This window comes from Polyodon spathula, chromosome 12 (genome assembly GCF_017654505.1).
Source record: "Polyodon spathula isolate WHYD16114869_AA chromosome 12, ASM1765450v1, whole genome shotgun sequence".
Lineage (NCBI taxonomy): Eukaryota > Metazoa > Chordata > Actinopteri > Acipenseriformes > Polyodontidae > Polyodon > Polyodon spathula.
Window position 1 is genome coordinate 36,378,469 of NC_054545.1, and position 25,625 is coordinate 36,404,093.

Sequence of the window (25,625 nt, forward strand, 5' to 3'; positions counted from 1 at the left end):
ACGATGCTGCTAACTTGAGTTGTTATTTTAGAGAATGCAAATATACAACGCAGTGCCGTCCAGATAAGCCGGCCAGCTCGCAGACAATCCGTCCAGCTGAGTGGTTCTGACAGGAGAGACGAGCGGGCGAGTAACGTTTCTATCACCTGTCAGGTATCGCCCTGGGACACGAACTGATGAAAGCACTGAAGATAACGCTGACTGAGGAAGCGAGTACCTGCTTGTGTGATCCGACTCGCACTTCTACACAATGAGCTCCGCCTAGTTAACTGTCTCCGCCCCAGGCCTTTTTTTAACTGAAGATTGACTCCTGTTGCTTTTATGGCACAACTCAAGGGACCCGGAAAATGATGCTTCCTCAGCTAATCAATATTCATTCCATGATGGGACACAACTTCAAAAATTAATAATAATAATAATAATAATAATAATAATAAATAATAATAATAATAATAATAATAATTACTGTACTTGTATATTTAAATCATCCTTGATGCACGAAGGTACAACAATAGAGGTATATTTACAAGAAATAAAATTAAAACCATTCGATTACAAGTGTTTCTAACATGTCGAGTTTGTAATGGGTTTATGGCTGTTTTAGGATGCGTTTATCAAGCTACAAGATATGAATTGAAAGGGTTTTTACTCATTGGGGATTCGATCTTTTAATCAGGTTACTTGTTGTTTTAAATCGTTATGAAGAACACTATAGCAAGACATCCACGCGCGTCACTATAATAATTGGGTCATTTCCCAGTACAAATTGGGTAAGCAGTGATACAGTCATAACTCATTAGCAAGAACCTGAGTAATCTTTAGTTAATTAACCCCCTAATCTTTTTTTTTTTTTTAGGCTAGGAAATATGTTTCTCAATTTCGTCATTAGTGGTTTTCGAGTTTAGTCAATAATTTAGCGCATCACTCAACGCTTTGGCTCCACCCCTATAGCTGCCGGTAAATGAAGGTAATTCCACAACCGTGTGCTTTCAAGAGCTCCGTCTATTGCTCCCACGTCATCTTGCTGTGCTTATATTGTTCATTGTATGAAGTTAAGGCCATTTATCCTCCTAGAAGGTGCATCTTTAATTATGCTCCCCCGAAAACTCGGGGAAGCATGCGTTTAGTTTCACCTGACCAGCCCAGTAGATGTGAGAAGGGGGGTACGTGAATGATCACAAACGTAGCTGTTGTAGGGTTAATTACTTCAGGAAACAATTGCGTTGTGTGTGTGTGTGTGTGTGTGTGTGTGTGTGGGGGGGGGGGGGGGGGGGGGTATATTGTATTTATAGAGCTAGACATATCTGTGGAGGAGAAAAAGAGCAAAGCGAAAGTATTATGATGATGTTGGTCTGTCTATTTTATAGGGTACACAACAAGTTTAAAAATAAATGCATACAAATAAGAGACTGTAACGACTATGCGCTCAACAAGGAGATTCATAGGCTCCATACACTTAACACAAACAGTGCTTATTGCTTCATCTGCGCTAACACACTCTGTTAACCTTGCTTTATTTATCATTAGGAAATCAACAGTTAGTGTTTAAGGATAATATTGTAATGAAATGCATTGCACAAAAAAGTTTGAAAAATATGCTGTACTATTAATAAGCATTCTAATAGTATGTAGCTTGTTATAACATCCGCTTCACCCGCTGTGTGTGTCTATGTGTGTGTGTGCTTAAAAAGAAAAAAAATCTGTTTGATTTACTTTTAGGGGAAATTAGTTTTATGTATGTATGTATTTATTATATTATGCTTGTAATACGGCGTTTTATATTCAGGTGCGCAAAACAAAAACGAGTTTAGTTTCCGCACCAGGACTTGTGAAGTAGTGTCATGTGCGCTTCAAAGTTGTATCACTTTCAGAGAAAACTTGCTAATAAAAAGCAGTGACCCCAGCAATGTTACCCCATGCTCGCTGTCTCCACTGCCACTCCCCCCGCGCAACACGCGGCAGATGGGAAGTGAAGCCGGGCTCCCTCTCTCTTCGATCGGCAGGGCTACAGGCTGTCGTGCAGTGGCGGGGGGACTGGGCGGATGAAATATTCATGATGAAGTGAATACAGCACCCCGGTTGGAGAGCGTGCCGTTTAACCACCCGCTGCAAGGCTCATTACCTCGGCATGTCCTCAGCATCATGGTCAACACAGACCGTCGATTGCTTTCATCTCCATCAAACATTGCCTTACCCGTATTTTACAGCAATCAGACCTACAGCCATATATTATTATTATTATTATTATTATTATTATTATTATTATTATTATTATTATTATTATTATATAATAATAATAATAATAATAGTAATAATAATAATAATAATAATAATAATAATAATAATAATAATAATAATAATAATAATAATATAAGTCTGACTCCAACAGGTACAGTTCTGATCAGTCAGCCTCATGATAAAGCTAACAAACGGCGTGCATTTGATCACCCGCTACACAACACAATGTGTTTTAATGAGGAGGGGGCAGAGCATTATGCTAATGAAAATTGATGTTGTGTTTATAATGAGAGATGCGCTCCATGGAAGAAGGAGGGGGGCTGGAAGTTGAACCGCCCCGCGGAGCGGCATATGGGAGATACGGATTTGAAGCTCAGACTCTGTGGCGGGTGGCGCAGAGGATACAAAAACTTTTAAACAAAACAAAACAGCGTGTGGCTGGTTATACAGATCAGATCTCTCTGTGAGGTATGACAGTTTGCTTGTTCTTTTATGTTGAAACCCCGGTGCACGCTATTACGTTTCACTGTATGCTGCACTAGATATATGCTTGACTGTGTGTTACGAACACTTACATTATTCTAACTGCAACGTCTAACCATTGCTATAGGAGGAGATGATGATGAAGAAGAAGAAGAAGAAGAAGAAGAAGAAGAAGAAGAAGAAGAAGAAGAAACGCTGAGCTTTGTCAAATAAACGCTCTAATTTTTAATTAATAATAATATTATAATATAATAATAATGAATAATAATATAGTGTTAATTACCTGTGGTTGGTTAAATAATGGTTAGGGGGGGGGGGGGGGGGGGGGGGGGGGGGGGGGCTATCGGTATTTGGGACTTGTTTTTTGGGAAGAATTCCGGGAAGTGGCCCTCCTCGTTAAATACAAAGTAATGAATTCAATCAATAAAGCAATAATGTCCTTAGCAGATTATCAGGCTCTTGCAGTTGACTCAAGTGCAGGTGTTTCGTCAGAGTGTTCTCCAGCTGCTCGTTTTACAGCTTTCTGTTTTTTTACAGCTTTCTGCCATCGAGATTACACTAGGTTTATAACTTGTTTGAGAGCGATCTGGCCATATTTACTTTAAAAACGACAATGCAGGATGTTTCGGAACTACGTCGCTTATCAGGTATTGTAGCAATACAAACTCTTAATCCTCTTTCACTGGGCTGTGCGGAAGGCTTTCTAACCTGGAGGCAGACGAAGGTGTGCGTACGTATTTGTCTGATAAGGGCGTACAAAGAGGACTATCCAAACAAGTTTTTGCCTATTTGGTTATTTGCCCGTTTTTGACGCATTTCAGTACTGCACAGTTACTCTCAGTGTTGACTTACAGAACTCACCTGTCTCAACAACGGAACTTTAAATTTGGGTAATCATAAACATTGCGTTCCGAGACAGCTTCAAAGCTGAATTCAAGTACTTTTTAAATTATTATTACTATTAGTGTTGATATATATATATATATATATATATATATATATATATATATATATATATATATATATATTATATATATATATAGATATATATTTATATCGTTAGCAATAGGTTCTCCGAGATTAGCAACACAATCAACGCATGATTATGACAATGGTCTACAAGCAACGGGATAACGCATGATGACAATTGCGGCTTCCTTTTAGAAAATGTTTTGCAAAAGCTCAATCACAAAATGTTTCACTGGTCTAGCATTTATACTACAGAGCAAACAAACAGATTAGTTAGTTTGACGTCCAGTTGCCATATGTATATATTGATATTGATGTCAGCTAGAGTTTGAAGTAGATTTATGGAAACCAGATTCACCTCTCCTACTGTTTAAACCCAGATACAATGGGAACACGGCGCTAATTCCCTGCTCGGAATAGCATCTCCAGGGCTGACTGGGTACCATGGACAGCGAACTCGATTAAGAAAGTAACCACAAATAAATCCCAATATATTTAAATACACAGGGACACGCGTTAATTACAGGCACACACGTCTAACAGATAACTTCTATACACACACACACACACACACACACACACACAACACACACACACACACACACACGCTTTTACAGTTAATCAAGGTAAAGTGATTAGGTTAGTAGACAAAAGCCCTGTAATTAAACGCTTACAAAGACAAACAGACACATGCGCCGCCAATTATGTTTCAAACAAATTAATATTTCGTGGGAAACGGGAGTCTTGTCTGAGGGGTTATTTGCGCATACGTTCACCCCTTGTGAGGGATTCGGCCTGAATGCACACGGTTCAATTACAGGCCGCTGGCTTTGGGACAGTATTCCAAAACGTTCTTTAAAACAAACAAACAAAAAAAAAAATCCCTGGACTTGTGGGGAGCGGCGCTGTGATTGGCTGAAAGCACGCGACACGCGCACGAAAAAGGAGGAGACAGAGCGAGCAGCGGAATTTAAAGAGTGTGTTGAGGTAGCGATTGAATAGAAGAGGAACTGCGGTACAATTACTTAACAGGACCTGCAACAGATAAAAAGCGACAGCGCTGCTCTACCAGCTGCTAAAGAGTTTACCGTGCATATCTGCAAGAATAGATTGCGGGGTTAAATTGTTTTTATTGTGCAACTTTCACGTTGTTACTGGCCTTTAAAAATACTTGTGTTTATACTGTTTCACGAAGAAAATGTCACTAGCAAGTGCAAAACTGTCTCTGTTGGACTGGACAGAAGGGGGTGTAGAGGAGCGTCAATCTGAATACCTGAAGTTTTCAGAAGTACCCAGACTGGCGAGCAGCGACCCCCGAAGCTGGCTCAACCCCACTTTGCAAGCAGCGAGCCCTGGGTACGCGCCGTACCCCTCTACTGGCGGGTCGGTGTCGGCATTATTCCACCACGAATCCATAGAAGAAGACTTTGAAAAGATGATCACCGGCAGCAAGGTGTCAGGCACCACGGCCCTAACTGAGCAAAACCTCGCGCCATTCACCGGCCCGCAGAAACACAGGAGGGTCGCGGCTAATGCAAGAGAGAGGCGGAGGATGCATGGCCTCAACCGGGCTTTCGACCAGCTGAGAAGCGTCATCCCGTCCATGGAAAACGAGAAGAAGCTGTCCAAGTACGACACCTTGCAAATGGCGCAGATCTACATCAACGAACTGTCAGAGCTGCTGGACAACGTGAACGAAAGCGAGTGCAGCAGCTCCGGGACCCAGGGGAGAAGATGCAGCTTGCAGCAAACCTGCTCCCGTGGAGGGGTTGGGGGGCTCGGCGGGAGCTTCCTGCGGGATCCGCCAACCTTTTCGGCCAGGTTTTCCCAAGAGACCCAATCCTCAGCCGGACACTTGATTATCCTTTCTAACCCCAAATCCGGACTGGGGAATGACAGCAGTTGCAAGACGAGCTCGTCCAACGGCAGTGATGGAGAGTCTTCCCATTTTAGTGACTGCGAGGAAGGGCACACAGACAAACATTAGACCGGGCACTGTGACTGTGGACTGTAATGGGCTGGCGCTGGTGGGACAAATTTAACCAGCTCGACAAAAGTGTGGTAGAATGGACTAAACTAAACCTTGTTTTACTGTACCACATCCTGGGTAGTAAGTGTTATTTCCTAATTGCTTGTGCCTCAAAAGTACAGAAAATGGCTATTATTCCCCACAGACTTTGCTTTTGTGACCAGGACAGTGATATTTCAAAATATCACTATTTCCAATGGGAAAAAGGGCAAATGTCTGTCTTTTTGTTCACATAATGTCAGAAAAAAACAACATGTGAATCCAAATTAACATTTATACTAAAGTAATACAAAAATGACTACAAAAGATTTAGAAGTGAGTAGTTTTTCGAGATTTACGATTATACTGTATTTACTCACTTCTAAATCAGGAAATAACACTTACTACCCAGGAACAAAAATTGTGTTACATAGTGTTATAGATCTGTACCTTTACATGTATGCTCGAGTAAGAAAGTGAACGTTTGCTAAATTCGAGGCAACGATTAATTCTAGCAACAGCTAGAAGAAAGCATCTTTTATTCTCATTGTTAACAACCAAAACTCGTCCAACTCAGGGTCTGAAATGCGGATTGACAGTCCTACCCACTCAGCTGTAAACTTTTTTTTTTTTCCTTAATGAAATTGAATAGAGCCACGTAACCTTTGTACACACATTATATATTTTAAGCTTATAATGTTAATTGTAATTTTTTTAAATTGAGACACTACAGGAAATGTGATTCATAATTCATTAAAAGCCCCAAAGAGCATTTGTGCGTAGGGGTGTTGATTTTGTAAAACAAAACCAAAAATTAAATTATGAGAAAATACAATTAACTTGCAAAAGTTAAGCTAGTTTTCCATTAAATTATACATGTTTTCTTTACTTTTTCCCTATCTTTGATCACTACTGAGATAATCTACTCTTGTCGTTTTTTTGTTTTGTTTAATAAACTGTGTAATTTATATTTCTTATTAAATTCGGGAGAGGTACAGTAGTTGCACTTTAATTGAGAACAGTCCTTAGCTGTTGTAAGGAATCCTCACAGATAGGTCTTTTAAATCTTATATATTGCTTTATGTTTGTAGGATATCTGTTTTTTTTTTTTAAATTTATTTCATGTTATTATTATTTTTGTAAATACAGCGTTTTGCTATTTATGATTTTTTATTATTGATTTTTTGAAATGCTTACTTATTTGATTTGTTTACTATTTGAAATAAATGTGTTTGATTAAGTTAAAACAGAATGTAAATTATTTTATGGCTTAACAGAGAAAATCCACACAAATCAACTTACACCAATACATGATATTGGCTCTTCCATAAACTAACAAAACCCATAGTCCTCTCCCTTAGAGCACTATTAGAACAGACGTTCTATATAGAACCTTCAGGTTGTCTCTGGAGCCCTTATTTTATTTAGTTCCATTTATTTAGCTTTCATATTAAGAATTCACTGTCCTAGTTAATAACCCCCCTATTGAATCTAATCAATAAAAATGCAGATCTACCTGGATTTAATATAGGCTGGAATAAATCAGAGTTGACTCCTTTAAACTTCTACAGTACTTAAGCTTTAATTGATAATTATGGCTTTACTTGGGCTAGTAAGGGTTTTAAATATATATATATTTTTTCATCTGATTTAGATTTTATGATTCACTGAACTTTGTGTTATATTGTGAAGACAGTCCAAAATTATTTTATTCATTAGTCTCCCCTCTATCTCACATTCAGAGCAAGAAGAGTTCACTGTTCTGCACACACACAGAGACCTCTTCACATTATACAGTCAAGTCCTCCGCGGCACATTAAAAGTTCAGTCTGTCTGCGCTGCTGAAGTCTGGCACATTAAAAGTTCAGTTTGTCTGCGCTGCTGAGGTCTCTGGGTACAAGTGCAGGGGGCGTGAACTTGGGCATCTCCTTGGAGAAGAGGTTAGTGAGCCTCTGCTTGAAGCAGGCGGAGATCTCTGTCTCCGTGACGATGCACGACCTGGGGCTGGTGGAATAGATGATTTCCTCTTCTTCCTGCTCAAAGCCATTCTTTTCCTCATGATCTTCTGATTTCAGCAGAGAGTAGGAGTCCTGGGGGCTGGGAGAGTCCTCCTCAGGCTCGATCTCGAGGTGCTCCAGTCTGTGACCAGACCAGGGTTTCTCAAAGCCCATATTGTCATAGAGAGGGAAATCAGACAGGTGCTCTTCAGTCATGGGTTTGACCTGGGCGTAGTGGTGCAAGCTTTCAGGGGGAAGTTGAACGGACCTGCCTTCCTCACTCTCCACATTTTGGAAAGAGCCTAAGGGAGAGCCATAGTTACAGATCGAGCTTCTCGCCTGGTCTGGGTTTATGGGGCTTTGGCTTGGTTCCGCAGAATGCAATTGAATCTCCTGTATGGTGGCATAGACTGTGTTGAGAGGCTCAGTAGCAGACATTGTCCCAGACTCCTCTTCTTGGTTCATCTTGGTTCTGTCTTTGAGTAAGGCGTTCCATGCTGGTTTGTTGATGTTCATAGACTTCCTCTGAGGGAGCTCTGGAGTTTGTTCTTTCATTACTTTGCCCCCCTGATTGAGGACCAGAGGTGCCCTGGGATTGTTGTGTTCCTGGGCAGGGAGGAAGTCCTCTACTGGGTGTTGGGGTGTAGTCTCAAGTTCCTGCTCAGAGGCACTCCTCCTCTTGCTCTTCTCCTGCCCGATGCCCTGCTCCATGGCTCTGAAGATCTCCGGCACGTTATTGGACAGGAACATGAAATACCCTTCCCCTGACTTGCACCGTCGGCCTGCCTCAAACATGAACGCTGTCTGGAACAACAACATTAAAACTGTCAGTTTACGCCCCAGCCAATCTGTCTACTCCTGAATAGAATAATGTTGTTTCAAGGTGTGTTCATCCATTTTGTTGCCTCTTAATAAAACCTTCGTTCAGGATACGCAAATACTAGATAAACTGTTACATCCTGGTTACTTTGATGAGTGTTTTTGAACGGTAGCTCATGTTTAGCTATAGCATTGTCTTTGCTCTGTCTGCGTACTACAATTTGAAGCATAAAATACAAACAAAAATACAAAAGATATTTTAACAGAAGGATGAGAGATGGCCATTGGTAACTGTAATAAGAAAATAAAATCATGGCAAGCGCTTCTTTAAGTGGAACACAACACTGACCACAAAAACAAATAAAATGCTCACCTGGTCACAAAACGTGACAGGGTTTCTTTTTTATGCTTAACATGCATGATCTCAATATATTTAGCAAACAAGAGAAAATAATACTCATTAATACTAAGATTTAGTAATTAGAATTTAGGAAAAGTGAAAGAAAAAAACACACATCACTTAACCAACAGAAACCCCAGGCAATAACCACGGCCAGCATGTGGCTACATGCAGTTACCTTGTCCTGGCCGAAGCGTCTCAGCAGTCGATAGGGCCAGTTGTAGAGGACCTGTTTGCTTCGGGGCTCCAGCAGGGTGATGTCCTCCTTGCTAGCCACTAGAATGTAATCTCCATACAGATCACACCTGAGTGACGCTTCAGTGACCTGAACAGTCACCTGGAACTCCTGAGCTGTGGACAGGGAAACCACAGACCAATGACTCCACTGATAATATTAAAATACACATTCAAGCACATGGCAGGGCAACTTGCAGCACTGAAGCATCTAGGTTTGTGTTTGGGGGAGCTTATTTTATTGGCAGGAGTAGTTACTGCTTTACCTCTTTTCCAAGATGAGTATAGCTCATTTTCCTCCATGGATACCTCTGTACTCGACGATCTTGACAATGGTTTCTGGCTGTCATTACTCTGTAAAACAAAAATTTTAAATCACTGGGAAGCATTAGGTGTGTGATCCCGCTGGCCGCTACTGTCCTCCCGTTACTCCTATAACCATACAAGTTAAATTGCACTGGACCTTAAACAAGCCGCCTCACCTCTCATTTCTTCAGTCTGTAATCCACTTTTGCACTCCACTTATAGGCATGTTGTTAAGATTCACATCACAGAGCGCACTAATGGCAAACTCATAATGTGATGATAATTGCAAGGAAACTAACTTGATGTCTGCAAATGAATGTGCACAATACTAGATGTCTCCATGTGCTGATTCCAATATTCAAAAGCTACACAAACATAGCTTAAACATTAATCGTTAGACTCAACAATATAGCACCTAGTTCTAAACAGAAATCAATGTTCTGTGAGAAAGCTCAGGTATGGTGATGGTCTGTCATCAGGAGGGGATTCAGGTAGTTATTCTCACTCGCACTAATGAGTGCCTGTTTTATATATCTTGCCTAACTGTGTGTGTGTTTGAAGCTGAACTGTGTGAACTCTGCTGACGCACTGTTTTCCTCACAATATGTAAACACTATCAATGTCATGGTGTGAGTTACAATGTTGTTCCAGACACAGCACATACATCTCTTCTGCACAAGGTCCACTGTACCCCACTTTATCAGTTCTTTGTTCCTCTGTGTCCTGGGTTGGTTGCGTTGGGAAGCACCCTCCCACCTTGCAGCTGAGCTTGGGCACAGTGTTCTCATGTGTGCTTACAATATTTATTTAGCCTTCGTAGACCCCGACACAATGCCAAAACACGTTGGTCTCCAGCCAAGCGTATAGCGCCCTGGAGCAGGTCATACCTGGAATGCCAGCTCGCACAGCTTGCCCACCCAGTCCTGTGCGTTCTCGGATGCCAGTGCGTACGTGCGCTGGGTGGTGTTGAGGTAGAAGGCAGTGCAGTCTTTGGGGCAGGTCTCCCCGGGGGCGGGGGTAATGCTGATGCAGTCTGTCAAGCGGATTAGCTTCTTGTCGCTCTTCTTCACCCCTTGTTTGTTGGGTGCAGGGGCTCCCCCGCCTGCCCCATCCCGCACGTCAAACAGCTCGACACGACCAATCCCGTAAGAGCTTGCAGGATACAACATCAGCCAGGTTCTCTTCCAGCTTTTCTGCATGGACACACACACACACAAACACCAGCAATAAAACGGTGTCCAAAGCTTCATTGTATGACTCATATTTACTCTTTTGTGGGTGTAGCTGTGGCAGGTGTCCACCAGATTCTTAACAAAAACCACATGAATCAACCAATGAATCAACAATTAATTCAGTGCTTCCTTAATACTGAGTGAGTGATTTTCCCATATTATTATTATTATTATTATTATTATTATTATTATTATTATTATTATTATTATTATATTATTATTAACCCCTTTCATGCATTAAATATTTAAAATAACATAATAAATATATTTTCATTGACGTCTTTCCATTTTTTCCCACTGCTTTCTATGGAAAAAATTATATCCTTATCATGCATTCGCATCTTCCATATGTCCCGATATTGCGAAGCTCTGCCTGCCCCAGAACCTACCTTGGTTCCACACACTGAACCAGCTATTATTGTTTGTAATACATGGATCTGAATCTGGCAAAACCAACAATGTGAAGTAATGGCTCTCTCAAAGGAAAACACTAGGCCTACTGCCGAAGGAACACTGGGGTATGGATTTTTTATTAAGTGGCTATCTGTGCTGCACAGGACTCCTCTAATGGTGCAGGGGTCATATTTTTTTAATTGAAAGATGAAGTCCACTGTAGTACTGTCAAGCTGTGTGGTGGGTATGGTTTTTATTGCCCGTGCCTCACTATTTTTTGACTGGCAGACGAAGATTGTTTTCTTTATGGTGTTCGGATTCTCTTACCTATGGACAAACTCCAGGATTTTTTCGTTGGTACTGTATTCCTTTGAGAGAGCCATTACTCCATTACTCCACGTTGTTGGTTTTACTTGAGCGGGGAGTCTTTCGGGCTTGGCAGTGGTTAGACTGAAAGTCAGCTCCACTCTGCAGGAGTCACACGTTCTGATGTGTTTAAACGATAAGCCCAACGAATAATTGGTTCTGAACGATAGCATTATCACTTTCCGTTCAGGGGTATTGTAAGAATTGTAATTGTATAACGCACAGTAATATTATCTAGGTCTATCCATATATTACAAAGGGTTAATAAAGACAATGATGCAGAACTGAGCTGATGATGTGTACACAGTGGAAAAGGCGCAACACCAGTCAACAGGAAAAAAGGTTTCTTCATGCCAAACACACAGAGCTCAGACCATTTCCTCTTCAGAGACGCACACAGCCCCAGATCCTCTATACAAATAAATTAACCCTTCAACTGCTGCCGAAAACTCATTAAAAAACAAGTTGTGTAATGATTTCATCTTTTGTCCATGTTACCCTAGGAGACAAACAAAAGTCTTGTCTTTAAAGACTATGGCTAAAGTTTTTGCATCACATACATTTATTTTTTTGATGAACGTAATCTGTGTATTTTATTTAACATCATGATATTGCAAAAGTATACCGGAAACCATAACAGTAGTACAGTATTTAGTGAGAAAGCGGTATGTAATTCAATATGTTAACGTAACATTATTCAGCAGGGTTCATTTGACTTTAGTTCTTATAAGGTGATTTAAATTTTTGCCAAGAGCTATACACTAAATTCATTGTCTTCTGGATTACTATTGAAGATGACCAGTCTTCTGTGGTGCACCAAGTCTAGCATGCTGTAGTCAAGGTTGAAGATTTGTACTGGACAGTATATTAAGACCAGTATGACCCATTTGGCTACTGTAAGGCTAAGATATATGGACTTTATGTTCTTCTGTTCTTATTAACCTGGTCTTGTCAGCAGTTTCCACTCAGTTTTAAAAGGGGAAGATGCACTTTCTCTTTATCAATTCACACACACACAAAAGAAACTAGTTTCCTCATCTGTTGGAATTTTGGAGACCCAAAATGAGTACCACCACAATGCTGGTAATAAATACTACAGTAATTGTTAGCACTTTGTCTCCAAGCTGAATTCTGTGGAATTACTGCAGGTGTTATCAGCACTGCCATCAGATATATACCCTTACCGCAGCTCTGAGAAACAAAGCCCTGTGACACTATCTTCAAATAATAATGAATACCAAGACACAGTTCATACAATTCAATATATCCCACTTCTCACACCATGGCTTATTTCATTATTTATATTTTTGGGATTATATTGTGTTTGAAAGTCAGGAAACAGCTCTAAACGATTGCTCTTTTCTTTAACAGCCTCCCAGAATAGTTTCCTTATTGTTTATTCCTTTATTTATCTACAAATCAGGGAATATATTAGTTATAAAACAAATAACGTTACTAGTTTAGCAAAAACATTTATTTACTGCTAAAACATGTCAAACAAAACATTTGTGCATATAAAAAAAGACCAAAAAAAACCTAGCATGGTTATAGCTTAATTAAAAAAATAAAGAAAAAAACGCACCTTGCCAAACTTTATCCCTTGTAAGTAGAGCATTCCCTCCTTGGACGTGTGCTCCATGGTGTGCTGCTGCAGGTCTGGCCAGTGTCAGCATGTGAGCTTGCTCCAGAGCACAGCTTCCTTTGGTTACCAGTTACTTCCCTGCTTTTATTACACACAACTCAAAACTGCTCACGTGCTCTCGAAAAATTTAACTGGCTGCAAAACCCCGAGAAACTCTCGCTTCTCCTTCAACCTCTCCAGAAAACAATGGTGGAGGTAAAGCTCATAAAGAAACAAGCTCAAGTGCACACGTTTCGTCAGCCTGCTGCCGCTGCGCTCAACTCTGTCGATGTGGTTTCATTCAGTGCAAGAACACACAGGGGAAGCGGCGCACACCATACAAGTCTGCAGTCTATTTTTAAGCTAATGGGTGACAGAAATATTATATTGCAGGGTGATCTGTATTTATTACAATTTCCGAAGACCTCAGTATACATGAGGTGTATTTGAGGTCTGCACCAAACCCCAAATTCAGAACACTGGATTATATTATTAATTAATTAATTCATTCATTCATTCATTGGTCATTTAGCAGATGCTTTTATCCAAAGCGACTTAGAGACTAGGGGTGAACTATGCATCACGACTGCTGCTGCACGGTCACTTGTATATGCATATCGAAAGGAAAAAAATACTTAGCTATACTGCTCAATAAATAGCTTTCACAGCAGTCATTACAAGGAGGTCATCATAGCCATACCAATCCACATTTAATAGGGACATGATTGACTGATGATGACGCATTTGCAATTACTGCAGTACACAAAGAACTAGTAATAATATACAAGTACAGGAAGGATGCAGGATTTAAGAGCTATGAAGAAAATCTGAAGTGATGGCAGGGGAACTGAAAACTGTCCTCATATATGTAACTGGGCCAGAGGCCACAGCAGTAACACAGCTGTTTATCCTGGTAAAAACAAAACCGCTTTGAAACAGGGCAAGATCGACATTTCACTCCCTTGTACAGTTACAATGCTAAAACATTACATATAAGCAAATTAGGTATATCTGTAACATTTAAACATCACAGTGCAACCTGCCATTTATAACTGTTTCTAGTCTGACAGTGGCACAAACAGTGGCATGTTTTGTACAAAAAAAATTGCCATGTAATGGTCATTCTTGGAAAACATTTATATTGTGAAAGTGTCCCTTCCAGACACTTCTCCTTTTGTTTGAATTCCACTGTGTGTTTCTTCTCAGTAACCACTTTATTCACTTCCACAAAAGATGAGATGCAGTAGTACAAAAGGTGCACAGAAAGGATTTGACTGGTCTCACTTAACTTAGAGTCAAGCAGTCACTATCACACTGCCCAGTCAGACCACACTGCTGTTCCAATCAGGCTTTCTCAAAGTCTCAAAAGAAGTTAGGGAACAAAAATATTTGTTTTACTACCCAAGGGTCTAAACACATGGTGATGCTGCTCCGGTTCCAGGTATGGTAACCCCTAACCTAACTTGAGGAAACTACAGATTGTACATACAAGTGACTCCTATTTGACAGGATTAAGAAACAAGAAGAATGCAGATCCAGGAATTAATTTGAATGGTGTTTATTAGAGATGCCTTTATTATTTTTCTGTGAAAAATACATAGAGATTTCTTAACAAAATACGTTTCCTTGTTGTACAACGTTAACAAAAAGAAACTCACAAATACTGTATACAGTATGCATTTCTGCTGAATAATCTTACAAAAAAAGAAGGTATATCACTTTATTTTCTCATACTGAAAACAACTGGACAATCATAATTTACCTGCCCATCAGGTGAAAGAATATTTACTAACCATGTTCCCTAAATGATGTAGCAAACAGAAAGGAATAAAATGGGTTTTAAAATGCCTTTCCTCAAACCCCAGTCCAGCTGGCAATGACAAACAATGTTTCTGCATCTCTGTTACAATGTCAGGCATTGGAGTTCCCCTGCACGGGGGGGTGGAAGAAGATATGCCCTCCACACTACAGTACATGCTGTGTGAGGCAGCAACAGTGCTGGGCACAGCTGAGCAGAGTGTACATATCAGAAATCCACCCAGCTCTGTGGAAACATGTACTCGGAGGTCCACTGTGCTGGAAGCCCAACAGTCATTATGTCCTTTAAATAGAAATGAAAGAATCCAGACCAGCCCAGTCCAGTCCATGTGGCAATACGCAGGACTAGAAGTCCATGGAGCTATGCGCCAGGTAGTCCTTGCGTCCGATGTTGCTGACCTGTTTGGTCTGCATGGCTTCCAGTTTGGGACAGTCTGTGATACGATGACCCAAACCTCCGCAGAAGGTACAGCCTCTCTCCCCTGGAAAAAAAACAAAACAGCACAGTTATTTTAATGAATTGGTCGTTTACCAGATGCTTTTATCCAAAGCGACTTACAAAGACTAAGGGGTGAACTATGCATCACAACTGCTGCTGCAGAGTCACTTACAATAGGACCTCAATTTTTATGATTTATCTGAAGGACGGAGCATAGAAAGCGAGTCAGTGGCTGAGCCGGGATTTAAACTGGGAACCTTCTGGCATCAAGCCCATGTCTTTAACCACTGAACAACCATATTAGGGAAGCAAGATACACATACATTCAACTCAAATTTCACTTCCTCTCTTTATTGGCACTGTGCTGACAGTTTCATAGTGCTCTGTGTATTCAGTTAGCTATGCTGTGTTTCCTCTGCAGGTGATATTTGACACTTGAGAAAGGAAGGGTGGCAGTGGACACACTTCAACCCCCCCCCACCCCACCGTATAGACGAATGAGCAGCTCAGAGCCCTTACCCCCAATATCCAGCATGGTCTCGTCTTCGCTCTGTAGCACCTGCAACACAGGAGGGACCTTCTGCTTCGCTTCAATCAGCAGAGCCTTCAGGTCCATCAGCACAGACTCGTCTAGGAAGAACAACACATAGTAATATACATACAGGAGATTTGCACACAGCGAGTCAATCAGCCTGAAGTCAAGGTTCAAAAAGCTACAATGAAGTGGACACCTATCTCTTAGAAAAGAGGGCCAGGTGTTAGGAGCCTAGAATACCACTCTCTAAAAAAGAAAAAAATAAAACAGTGGTTTTGTTACAAAAGGGCAAAGTTATCATACAGGCAGAAGTTTTAATCAATTTATAGCAAGCAAAGAGTTACTGTAGTACAGTCTGTCTCTTGGGTATCCTCTACAACAGACAATTTACAAGTGATACAGAGAAACTGGTCTCTTACCGCAGGCTTTGTTGATGAAAGTCGTCGCAATCCCTGTCTTTCCGGATCGACCCGTACGCCCAATTCTGTGGACTGCAGAGAAAACCATTACTAAAAAACAGCATTATCACAAAAGCCGTCAACTAAATCTGAAAACAAGCATGTGCTAGTAATACAACATATAAGGTAGGTTCTAAACACGACACCAGTGCGATTAACCCATCAGTGATGCAGTTGAAGCTCCTCCAATAAAAGCCATGGCGATCATTGACTGATTAACTGCTCTACCTCTAGCAGAAGCGTTAAGGTTTATCCGTGCCAGCGCTGCCTGGGCACGCTCGTACCATAATTCTCAATCTCCTCTGGCATGTCGTAGTTCACCACATGCTGGATAGCTGGGAAATCCAAGCCTTTGGACGCAACATCAGTGGCCACCAACACATCCTTCTTTCCTTCCTTAAAGGCTTCTATGGCCTTGGTTCTCTCCTCCTGATCTGAAAGCACACAAGAGAAGCTCCAGCATGTGCTTAAACAAATGTACCAAGATCTAAAAATCAGATTTAGATGGAAGGATTCAGAGAGAAAGAGATAATGAGAGAAAGGCAGCTTCAAGGGGTGTGAGAGAGACAGAATTCACCTAAAACTGACAAAGCAGATCTAAATAATGACTACGTACCAAGGCTGAAATCCACCAGTAGATTAACTATCATTTTTCATGTTTGTAAGACGGCTGAAAATACAAAAATCAGACCACAAAGACCTACAACCACCATACAGTATTTGCATGTAAAAGTGTATCGAGATTCCGAGACTGTTAATACAGCACATCTGAAGCAAGCTTTAGATCAGTCTGTTCTCTAGATCTATGAAACTGTGAAGTGTGCGCACCCCTCCACTATATCCCCAGTTAGAGATTATACATAAATAAGCACTACCCTTGCCAGCAGTGATGGACAGGCTCCACATACCTTTTCCTCCATGAATGGCCACAGCCTCCACCCCCTTAAGCAGGAGATACTCATGAATGGCATCTACATCTGCCTTCTTCTCTGCAAACATCAGCACCTGTGAACAAAGGAGAAATGCTTAGGACCGGGCAATGGAAACGGCAGTAGCAGCAGCCCTGCTCATATCCAAACCAATTCCGTCCTGCAACAACGCTGATGCTCTGAACAGAAAATCAGCATCAGCATTAATGCGGATACAGAAACAGGATGGAGTTACAAGCAGAAGAACATTTCTGCTGGGAAAATGCTGTTTTTGTGAAACCGATTTTGCTTTGCAGTATACACCATATTCCACTGAATCTCTTCCATGCTAGAAAATAATTTAACTGACCCAGATGGTCTATTGGGGGGGGGGGGGGGGGGGGGGGGGTTCAATGCTGACAAAAAAGTTTGCTTGAATTCTTTTCATTTTAATCATCTTCTTGTACAATTTTCTTTTAAACACGGTATGTCCAAGTTCCAACCAGATGACATGAAAAAGCAGCACCAGCAACACAAAAGTTCAAAACATTATTATAAGACTCAAAATACACCTAATTGAACCACGTACCGGAGGTGGTGTCTTCTGCAAACACTCCAGAAGATAAACCATCTTTGCTTCCTCTTTCACATATTCCACTTCCTAAAACAAGAAAGGCAAAACAGTTATGAACAGGTTCCAGGTTACAATTCCAAGAACAGAGCCCCCTGTATCAGTGATGCTCGAAGCCCTACCTGTATGACATCCAAGCTGGCTGCTCCCGCGCGGCCCACGTTAATCGTGATGGGCTTCACAAGGGCGCTTTTAGCAAAGTTCTGGATCTTCTTTGGCATAGTGGCACTGAAGAGCAGAGTCTGCCTCTGACCCTAGAGGGGATGATCAAACAATATTGTATCGTACCATCAGGGAAAAAGAGGCTTTACATTCGGAGCTTTAAAACTCAGTAATGTATACTGACCTCCAAACTCCAAGAAACATCTGAGGGATGGTTTGTGTTTTAATGTTTAAACTACAACAGGATCTTTGCAGCTAAGAGTTTACAGGAATGAACCAGTGTTGCTGCTCACCCATGCCCACCACCCTCAGCTCTACACAGAGCTTGAAAGAGGTTGTGGATCAGAACAGTGATATCACGTACTTCTCTGGACCAGAAGGCAACCGATCGAAAAGATGGAATTTATTTATAGCAGCAGAGTAATGATCAAGTATGCACACCATCAAAATGATCCTCACTTCCTCAAACCAGCAGAACATAGCATTTTCTAAAACAAGTTCCTCAAACTCCCTATCAGCTTTTAACCCTTGTAAGGTTTCATTATTGTGGGTGCCAGACATATTCCTGCCATTCTTGGAAACAACTGAGGGTTAAGTGTAACACAAGGAGCTATTCAAACAGTGCAGACCAATAACGAGTTCTAGAAAAAAAAACAACTAAAAAAAACAGACTTCTGGTGCAATTTTGGAAAAATAACTTATTTCCATGAGACAGTAAAACTATTTAATTATATATCAGAGATAGAAATAATACTGGAAATAAGATGGAAATTAATCCACTCCTGGTGTTACTATGAGTCTCAGAAGACACACCCGTTAGCACATATCCTGTGGCTAACCAAGCTTGTAGAAAAACTGCTATGTAACTTATGTCCTTCTCTGTATATACTGTGTTACAAACAACTGTGAAGTTGCTCCATTGCCAGCCTGCCCTCTGCCTGCACTCCCCCCCGCCTCTTTTATGAGAATTGAGTTACCTTGAAATAGGAGAAGATGGTCCTGATATCCTCCTCGAAGCCCATGTCAATCATCCTGTCTGCCTCGTCCAGTGCCAGGTAGCGGCAGATATCCAGCCCCACCATCTTCTTCTGCAGCAGGTCCATCAGCCGCCCGGGTGTGGCCACCATCATGTGAACCCCTCTGACAAAGGAAAAGGACACCCCTCTCAATCCCTCAACACTGCCTTTAACAATTTCATCCACAACTTTAAAAACAAACACTCAGTGCCAGATTACAAGCCAGAACTCTGACAAAGGCACAAGCCAAGTCTCCTTGAGTTTCTTTTAGGTCGTGTTTGACAAAAATTGAAGTTACTGCTAATATAGTAAAAACAGTATGGGTGAATGAAACATATTACAATAAGAAGTGGGGATTCAACAACAGCAAGGTATCTCCCATTCAGATAAAAAGGATTCACAATTTGAAGCCATTTATTTGTAGACTGGAAGCCATCGTTGGATACTGATGCACTTACTGGTTGACCACTTCCATCTGCTCCTTAACGGACATGCCCCCAATGCAGAGGGCGCAGCGCAGTTCAGGGGCCCCCTCCTCCTGCAGGAGCCGGGAATAGTACTCGATGATGCCATGGGTCTGCCGGGCCAGCTCTCTCTGCCAGGGGAGAAAAGAGGAATGATCACAGGAAAACCACAAGGCCAGGACTCCAATAGGTATATTCCCATTTGCAAATATAGTCCATGCAGCTGTTTTGGGCCATGCAACTAGTTTATGTTAATACTTTAAGGGCTGATTCAGGAAAGAAAGCATACTGCATGTAATGGCATGCTAGTGCTGGGTTTGGGTTCAGTTCCTCGCAACGCTCTCTTTCTTCCAGGAGACAGGGGCGTAGCAGAACTTACCGAGGGGCAAATGATGAGTCCATACGGTCCCTCTCTCTTGGAGAATGGAAGCCTCTTCTCCTGCTCGAAGGAGAACATGATGAGCGGCAGCGTGAACACCAGAGTCTTTCCAGAACCGGTGAAAGCGATTCCAATCATATCTCTGCCTGACAAACTAGCACAGCACAAAGACACAGGGTCAACCCACACCTCCTGCTGAACAAGAAGAAGCTACAGCAGGAGCCTAACATGCAATGTGCAGCTATGCCTGCAGTTGCTCTGTATTGCTCAGCCAAGTAAATAATACAAATACCAGGATAGACTCGCACTCACTATGCCACCTAGTGACTAGTTCTCTTGTATTGAAGAAAAACTGTACAAAGTTCCATTCAATGTACTGAAGAGTTTAAGAAATGCCAGTAAAACACCATAACTTACACTGTAGGGATTCCCTGGATCTGAATTGGTGTTGGGTGAATAATCCCTTTCTTTTTTAAGCCTCTTAAAATTGCTGCCAAAAGACAAAGAGAAAGAGAAAATGAACTGCGAGACAGATTACAAGCAGTCACAACCCCACCTCACCCCTGGTCTATACTACCACCTCACAGTTTGGTTCAGTAACAGAAATGCACCCACACACAGTATTGCCTTGCTATAAGTCAGCAGATGGCAATTATCATTAAGAGGTCCTTTGATTATACAGTCTTATAAAGGGATCTGCAGTTATAAAATGCCAGTAAACAAGGATCTTCATTCACTTTAATTTGAGGCATTTTACCATAACATAACTCATGAAGTTCTGATACATGATTCCCCCCAAGCTGACGGACACGGCTGTACCTGCAGGCAGCTTCATCTCTCTGAAGCTCTTGATAGGTGGTGGGATGCCATCCCCATCGACCAGAATGTGGTACTTCTTCCTTACGCGATCGTTACGAGCTGCTGGCATGCTCAGGACAAACCGCGGAGCCTTCCAGCTGCAGGAAGCACAAGGCAACGGAACATTGTGACATCTCTAAACAGGATTGTGACATCACTAAACTTCAGATGGCCCACTCCACGTTACGCGTGTTGCAGCAACATTAAGGACTCTGGAAGCCACTCCTTATGGGCTCTTTGGAATGGGCCAAATGCTCCTACAGTTTAAAAGGACTGACACAGTAACACACTGACCTTGTTTTTATCGGATCTTCATAAGTAATGCCTTTAGCCATCTCTTTCACGGACATTAAAGCTAAAAAAATAACAAACATATGCATCAGAATTAGTGATCTCGAGGTTAAAATCCTTCCTGACTTTCTCACACCTTACTCTTTTGGTGGCACCCCTTCTATTATCACAGGATGCATATATAGAATCTGTGATTGTGACTCATCTATAACCAAACATTTACACTGACCAGGTCACACCTGACCTGCAGGACATTGACGTCTGAAAACTTTTGACAATTGTTGAAAAACATAGTAGACATATGACTGATCAATGAATTGATCTCAGGAGCCCAGTCGAAGTACTCACCTCTTCCCTCGGCAACACTCTCCAGAATCTTCTCCTCCTCCTTCAGCTGCTTCTCTTTAGCCGATTCCTTACGAGCTTAAAGATTAAAAAGAATAGATTAGCAGTCGGCTGTTTGTTTACTAACTTAACCAGGAAGAAATCTGGCATATGCCTTGTCAAATTCTAGGCATCTTCGGTCCCATCTGATCTAAAGGTGGCTTTAAAATGAGCTGTTTAACTGAACACAAATTGTTTCTTTAAATGGTAACCCTAGTCCTGTGAAAACACAGGGGTTGTATTAGAGCAAAGAAGCTTTCTGCATTGTGCTGAGTAAGCCCAGAGTAAACAGCAGGTCCCTGCTGGTCCATACCTTCCGCCTTCTCCTTCAGGTGCTGGTGCTGGTCCAGCAGGCTGACATTGGAGCGTGGGCCCAGGCCCTCCTCATCGTCCCTGTGCTCACTGCCGCTGTCTCTCAGCTCCTCGTCCGTCAAGCCCTTCCCTCGCAGACGCAGTAGCTTCTGCAACTGAACACATGCACACACACAGCGTTACTCACAGCCATCAAAAATAGTGCAATCTTTACATGTGCAACACATTAACAAGGAATGCCCATTGGGGGGGCGGGCGGGGGGAGTAGCAACTTATACTATCACAGTTCAAATTCTGCTATTTTATATAAACACACAACTTAGCCCAAGATATTGCTGCTCTAGAAAGAGTGCAAAGAAGAGCGACCAGAATTATTCCGGGCTTAAAAGGCATGTCATATGCAGACAGGCTAAAAGAATTGAATCTGTTCAGTCTTGAACAAAGAAGACTACGTGGCGACCTAATTCAAGCATTCAAAATTCTAAAAGGTATTGACAGTGTCGACCCAAGGGACTTTTTCAGCCTGAAAAAAAAAACAAGGACCAGGGGTCACAAATGGAGTTTAGAAAAAGGGGCATTCAGAACAGAAAATAGGAGACACTTTTTTACACAGAGAATTGTGAGGGTCTGGAATCAACTCCCCAGTAATGTTGTTGAAGCTGACACCCTGGGATCCTTCAAGAAGCTGCTTGATGAGATTTTGGGATCAATAAGCTACTAACAACCAAACGAGCAAGATGGGCCGAATGGCCTCCTCTCGTTTGTAAACTTTCTTATGTTCTTAGCAATGCCTACAACAAAAACATAAGACCCAATGTGTTTCCCTATCAAAGAAAACAGATGAGGCAATGTGGTCTCCATTTAGATATTTGAGTTGTTTTTCAATGTGGGCTACATTTCTTGGTGCTTTGAATCCAAGTGAAAAACACCACCAGGTGCCCCTAGGAGGACATAGAGTGCTTGACCAGGAAGCATGGTGCTCTGTATGAAACAAACAATGCAGCTGTAGGAGAGGCCACACAGGGGTGTTCAGACATCAGTTTACCATCTGTTGTTTTCTCAGCTTGACAGGGACGTATGGGACATAATCTTTATCCTCCTCCTCGGACTCCACGGATCCGTGCTCCTCCTCATCCTCAACGTGAGCCCTCTGTAAAAACAAAACACACAGAAACAAACTTTCCGATTAGCTAGTTCAGTGTCAACTACACAGACTTTAGGATTAGCTAGTTCAGTGCCAACTACACAGACTTTACGATTAGCTAGTTTAGTGCCAACTACACAGACTTTACGATTAGTTAGTTCAGTGCCAACTACACAGACTTTAGGAGTAGCTAGTTCAGTGTCAACACAGAATTTAGGATTAGCTTGAACATAACTTGAGCACATCATGCAAGGGGGAAAATGAGACTCCAAGTGCACACCAGTTGTAGAATGTGCGAGAATTATAATATTCTCCACTGCTCGACAAATGGTCACCCTGCCCGTTTAATTAATCTGTAACTAATCGGTAACTTTGAAAGACTCACTCTGAAGGAAACTCTATTTGAAGTTATAACAATGTAACCGCTACTGTACTCAATACCACATAAAAAACACCGCGCAGCAGCACTCGCCTTCCTCTCTCTGCTCTCTGCCTCCATCTCTGATTCAGATCGACCAAACAGGACTCCAGGTACACAATACAAATACAAACGTCTTCTCTGTGCTCAACTTGTATGTTTACAATGTTATTTACTGTCCCTGCACAACCGAAAGTGCGTTGTGCGCGTCAGTCTCACGTTGTTGTGGGAATGTACCGCTTGTACTACGGTGCACGGAAAGGTCCAAAAATCTCAAGAACTTTCCACTGAATAGAACAGAAACGCGAAACTCTACTCTATGCTCTAAACCAGGCCATGCGCGCGCAGCAGCGGGGCTACTCTAACCCCATAGCAGGTATAGGACCGAAATGTATTTGTGTTTTCTGGGTACGGTTGCTACATGTTATGTGCGATTGATTAATTTTAGTACAAAACATATTTTTGGATTGAATGAATAAACTGGGATATTGATGTGATTAATTGGTTGAGTGTGTTAATAAGGATGGATACAGTTGCCAGCTGTTATATAAAACCCCAGTGCAATATGAAGTGTGCATCTCAAGGGGTGTTTTACCAAGATGTGGTGTTGAAAGTGCAACTGGATGCTCTCCTAAACCTGATGAATATTAATTTATTTCTCACACAGGGGGTTGTTTTCAAAATGCAGGTGAAGTGAATTTTTGAGCTCTTTTACTGACTTTCACAACATGCAATAGTATCAACCTGATTCTCAACTTTGTTTTGAAATAAATATGCACTTCCAGGTATTTACTTAAAGTTACCAAGCACTGCAAAAAATAAATAGTGAGCCATTCCCTCTGTACCCAGGCTGAATCCGTGATTAGGGTTCACTCTCTCTGCTTGTAGTCTCCCACCGTGCTGAGAAATGCATTTGTGTCATTCCTCCCCCAAGTCAAGTCGTGATGAAAGTCGGTTACTGGAAGTTCGCTGAAAGTTTGCGAGAAATGTGTGGATTTATGATGGAAGCTGCAGTACTTATGTAAATGTTACCTCTTTCTAAGCCTGACTTGCAGTGAATTGGGACTATGGGTCTACCCCGATATAAACAGTAGATTAGTATAGCTTGGATATATGAGCACAATACAGGGACTTATTTACACCCATTGCACTGTACAGTGTATCCTGGTATGCTAAACTGAATGCATCCATCCATCGAGATTCATTCCTGCTTTTCCTGTGTTCTGAACCACAAATCACCAGCAGGAACGATTGGGTAGCATGCTTTTAGCACACACTCAGAGACAGACAGACACGCTCACACACACAAAAAGCAACACAAGTTTTTCTTTAGTCAAAACTGTATTTTTAAAATCTTTCGGAATGAAAGATTCTTTCACAGTATCAAAAGTGAATAATAATAATAATAAAAAAAAACAGGATGCCAACATACATTTGGCCCTTAATGGTACAGTATAAATCTACATTCCAAACTTGTAAGATATTGTCTCGTAGTTTAATATAACCTGGACAGCACCAGAGATCTCGTAAAATATGAAACACAAAAAAAAAAAACATCATCTCATTCATGTCAGAATCAGAAAGCATTTGTGAAATACCCCATATAACCTAGCCAGTGGCCCAGAGGGGGCACCCAGCTACAACAGAGAAAGGAGCAGCAGCTGCAGCAGCAGCACATCTGTGACAGTCTTGTTACCCCACATGACATTGCAGGGATTCAGTCCCCCACTAAAAACATCGGATGAAAGCAGTTCAGTAATAGGAGAGTATTGTCAGTGCTAAATCTACATAGCTGTGCTAAAAAGGAGGGCTGTACGCTGCAGTGCAACAGGGCAGCTCCTGTACGGGAGGATGCAGCACAGCAAGTGCATTGAAGCTTCATACAAAACAGTTCTTGAGGCTACTGTGGGTTGCATTAGAAACGTTTAGTTGCATCACTGTACTGAAGTACAAAAATGAAAGACGAGACGATTACAGGGCTGTACAGCACACTCAGATAAGAGCCCAGAACACTGTAATTGAGGGGGCTGTACAGCAACAATGCATATTGTAGGCTTAAATTCCACTAATCATATCAGAAAAAAAAAACATTTTTAATTCTCAATTCTGAAATCGTTTAGAATAAAAATTATTCCATGTTTTGTTCCGCAATGATTTAAACAGTTGTTTTACTATTATTATTTGTTTTAATCTAGGTTTTTAATTTAGTGTTGTGAATAACGTCACTTTTTTGCCATGTATTTAAAGGCTGCACAAGGAAGTGAGATTGTGCGATGGACAAGCACAACAAAAGCAAACTATATAAAAAAAAAAAATGTGTGCGACACTAATAGAAACTTGAT

General features: G+C 41.5%; 3 protein-coding genes across 3 annotated transcripts; 1 reads left to right on the forward strand and 2 right to left on the reverse strand.

The window, feature by feature from the left end:
* The first annotated feature begins 4,888 nt into the window (after positions 1 to 4,888).
* Positions 4,889 to 5,830, forward strand: LOC121324881 (protein atonal homolog 1-like). Its single transcript, XM_041267086.1, has one exon. The coding sequence runs from the start codon at positions 4,889 to 4,891 to the stop codon at positions 5,675 to 5,677; it is 789 nt and encodes a 262-aa protein (XP_041123020.1). The 3' UTR covers positions 5,678 to 5,830.
* Positions 5,831 to 7,389: 1,559 nt separating this feature from the next.
* Positions 7,390 to 13,280, reverse strand: LOC121324000 (docking protein 2-like). The gene is made up of 5 exons (XM_041265365.1): positions 13,028 to 13,280; positions 10,342 to 10,647; positions 9,415 to 9,502; positions 9,093 to 9,265; positions 7,390 to 8,499 (listed from the first exon to the last, which is right to left on the reverse strand). Exons 1-5 carry the CDS (start codon positions 13,082 to 13,084, stop codon positions 7,555 to 7,557), a joined length of 1,569 nt encoding a protein of 522 aa, XP_041121299.1. The 5' UTR covers positions 13,085 to 13,280; the 3' UTR covers positions 7,390 to 7,554.
* Positions 13,281 to 14,623: 1,343 nt separating this feature from the next.
* LOC121324945 (probable ATP-dependent RNA helicase DDX41) lies at positions 14,624 to 23,527 on the reverse strand. The gene is made up of 17 exons (XM_041267157.1): positions 23,338 to 23,527; positions 22,767 to 22,871; positions 21,723 to 21,876; positions 21,374 to 21,448; positions 21,029 to 21,089; positions 20,696 to 20,832; positions 20,294 to 20,366; positions 19,877 to 20,030; positions 19,492 to 19,628; positions 18,995 to 19,157; positions 17,978 to 18,109; positions 17,814 to 17,885; positions 17,225 to 17,321; positions 16,601 to 16,750; positions 16,278 to 16,349; positions 15,843 to 15,953; positions 14,624 to 15,366 (listed from the first exon to the last, which is right to left on the reverse strand). The coding sequence occupies exons 1-17, from the start codon at positions 23,362 to 23,364 to the stop codon at positions 15,230 to 15,232; spliced, it is 1,857 nt and encodes a 618-aa protein (XP_041123091.1). The 5' UTR covers positions 23,365 to 23,527; the 3' UTR covers positions 14,624 to 15,229.
* Between the last annotated feature and the right edge of the window lie 2,098 nt (positions 23,528 to 25,625).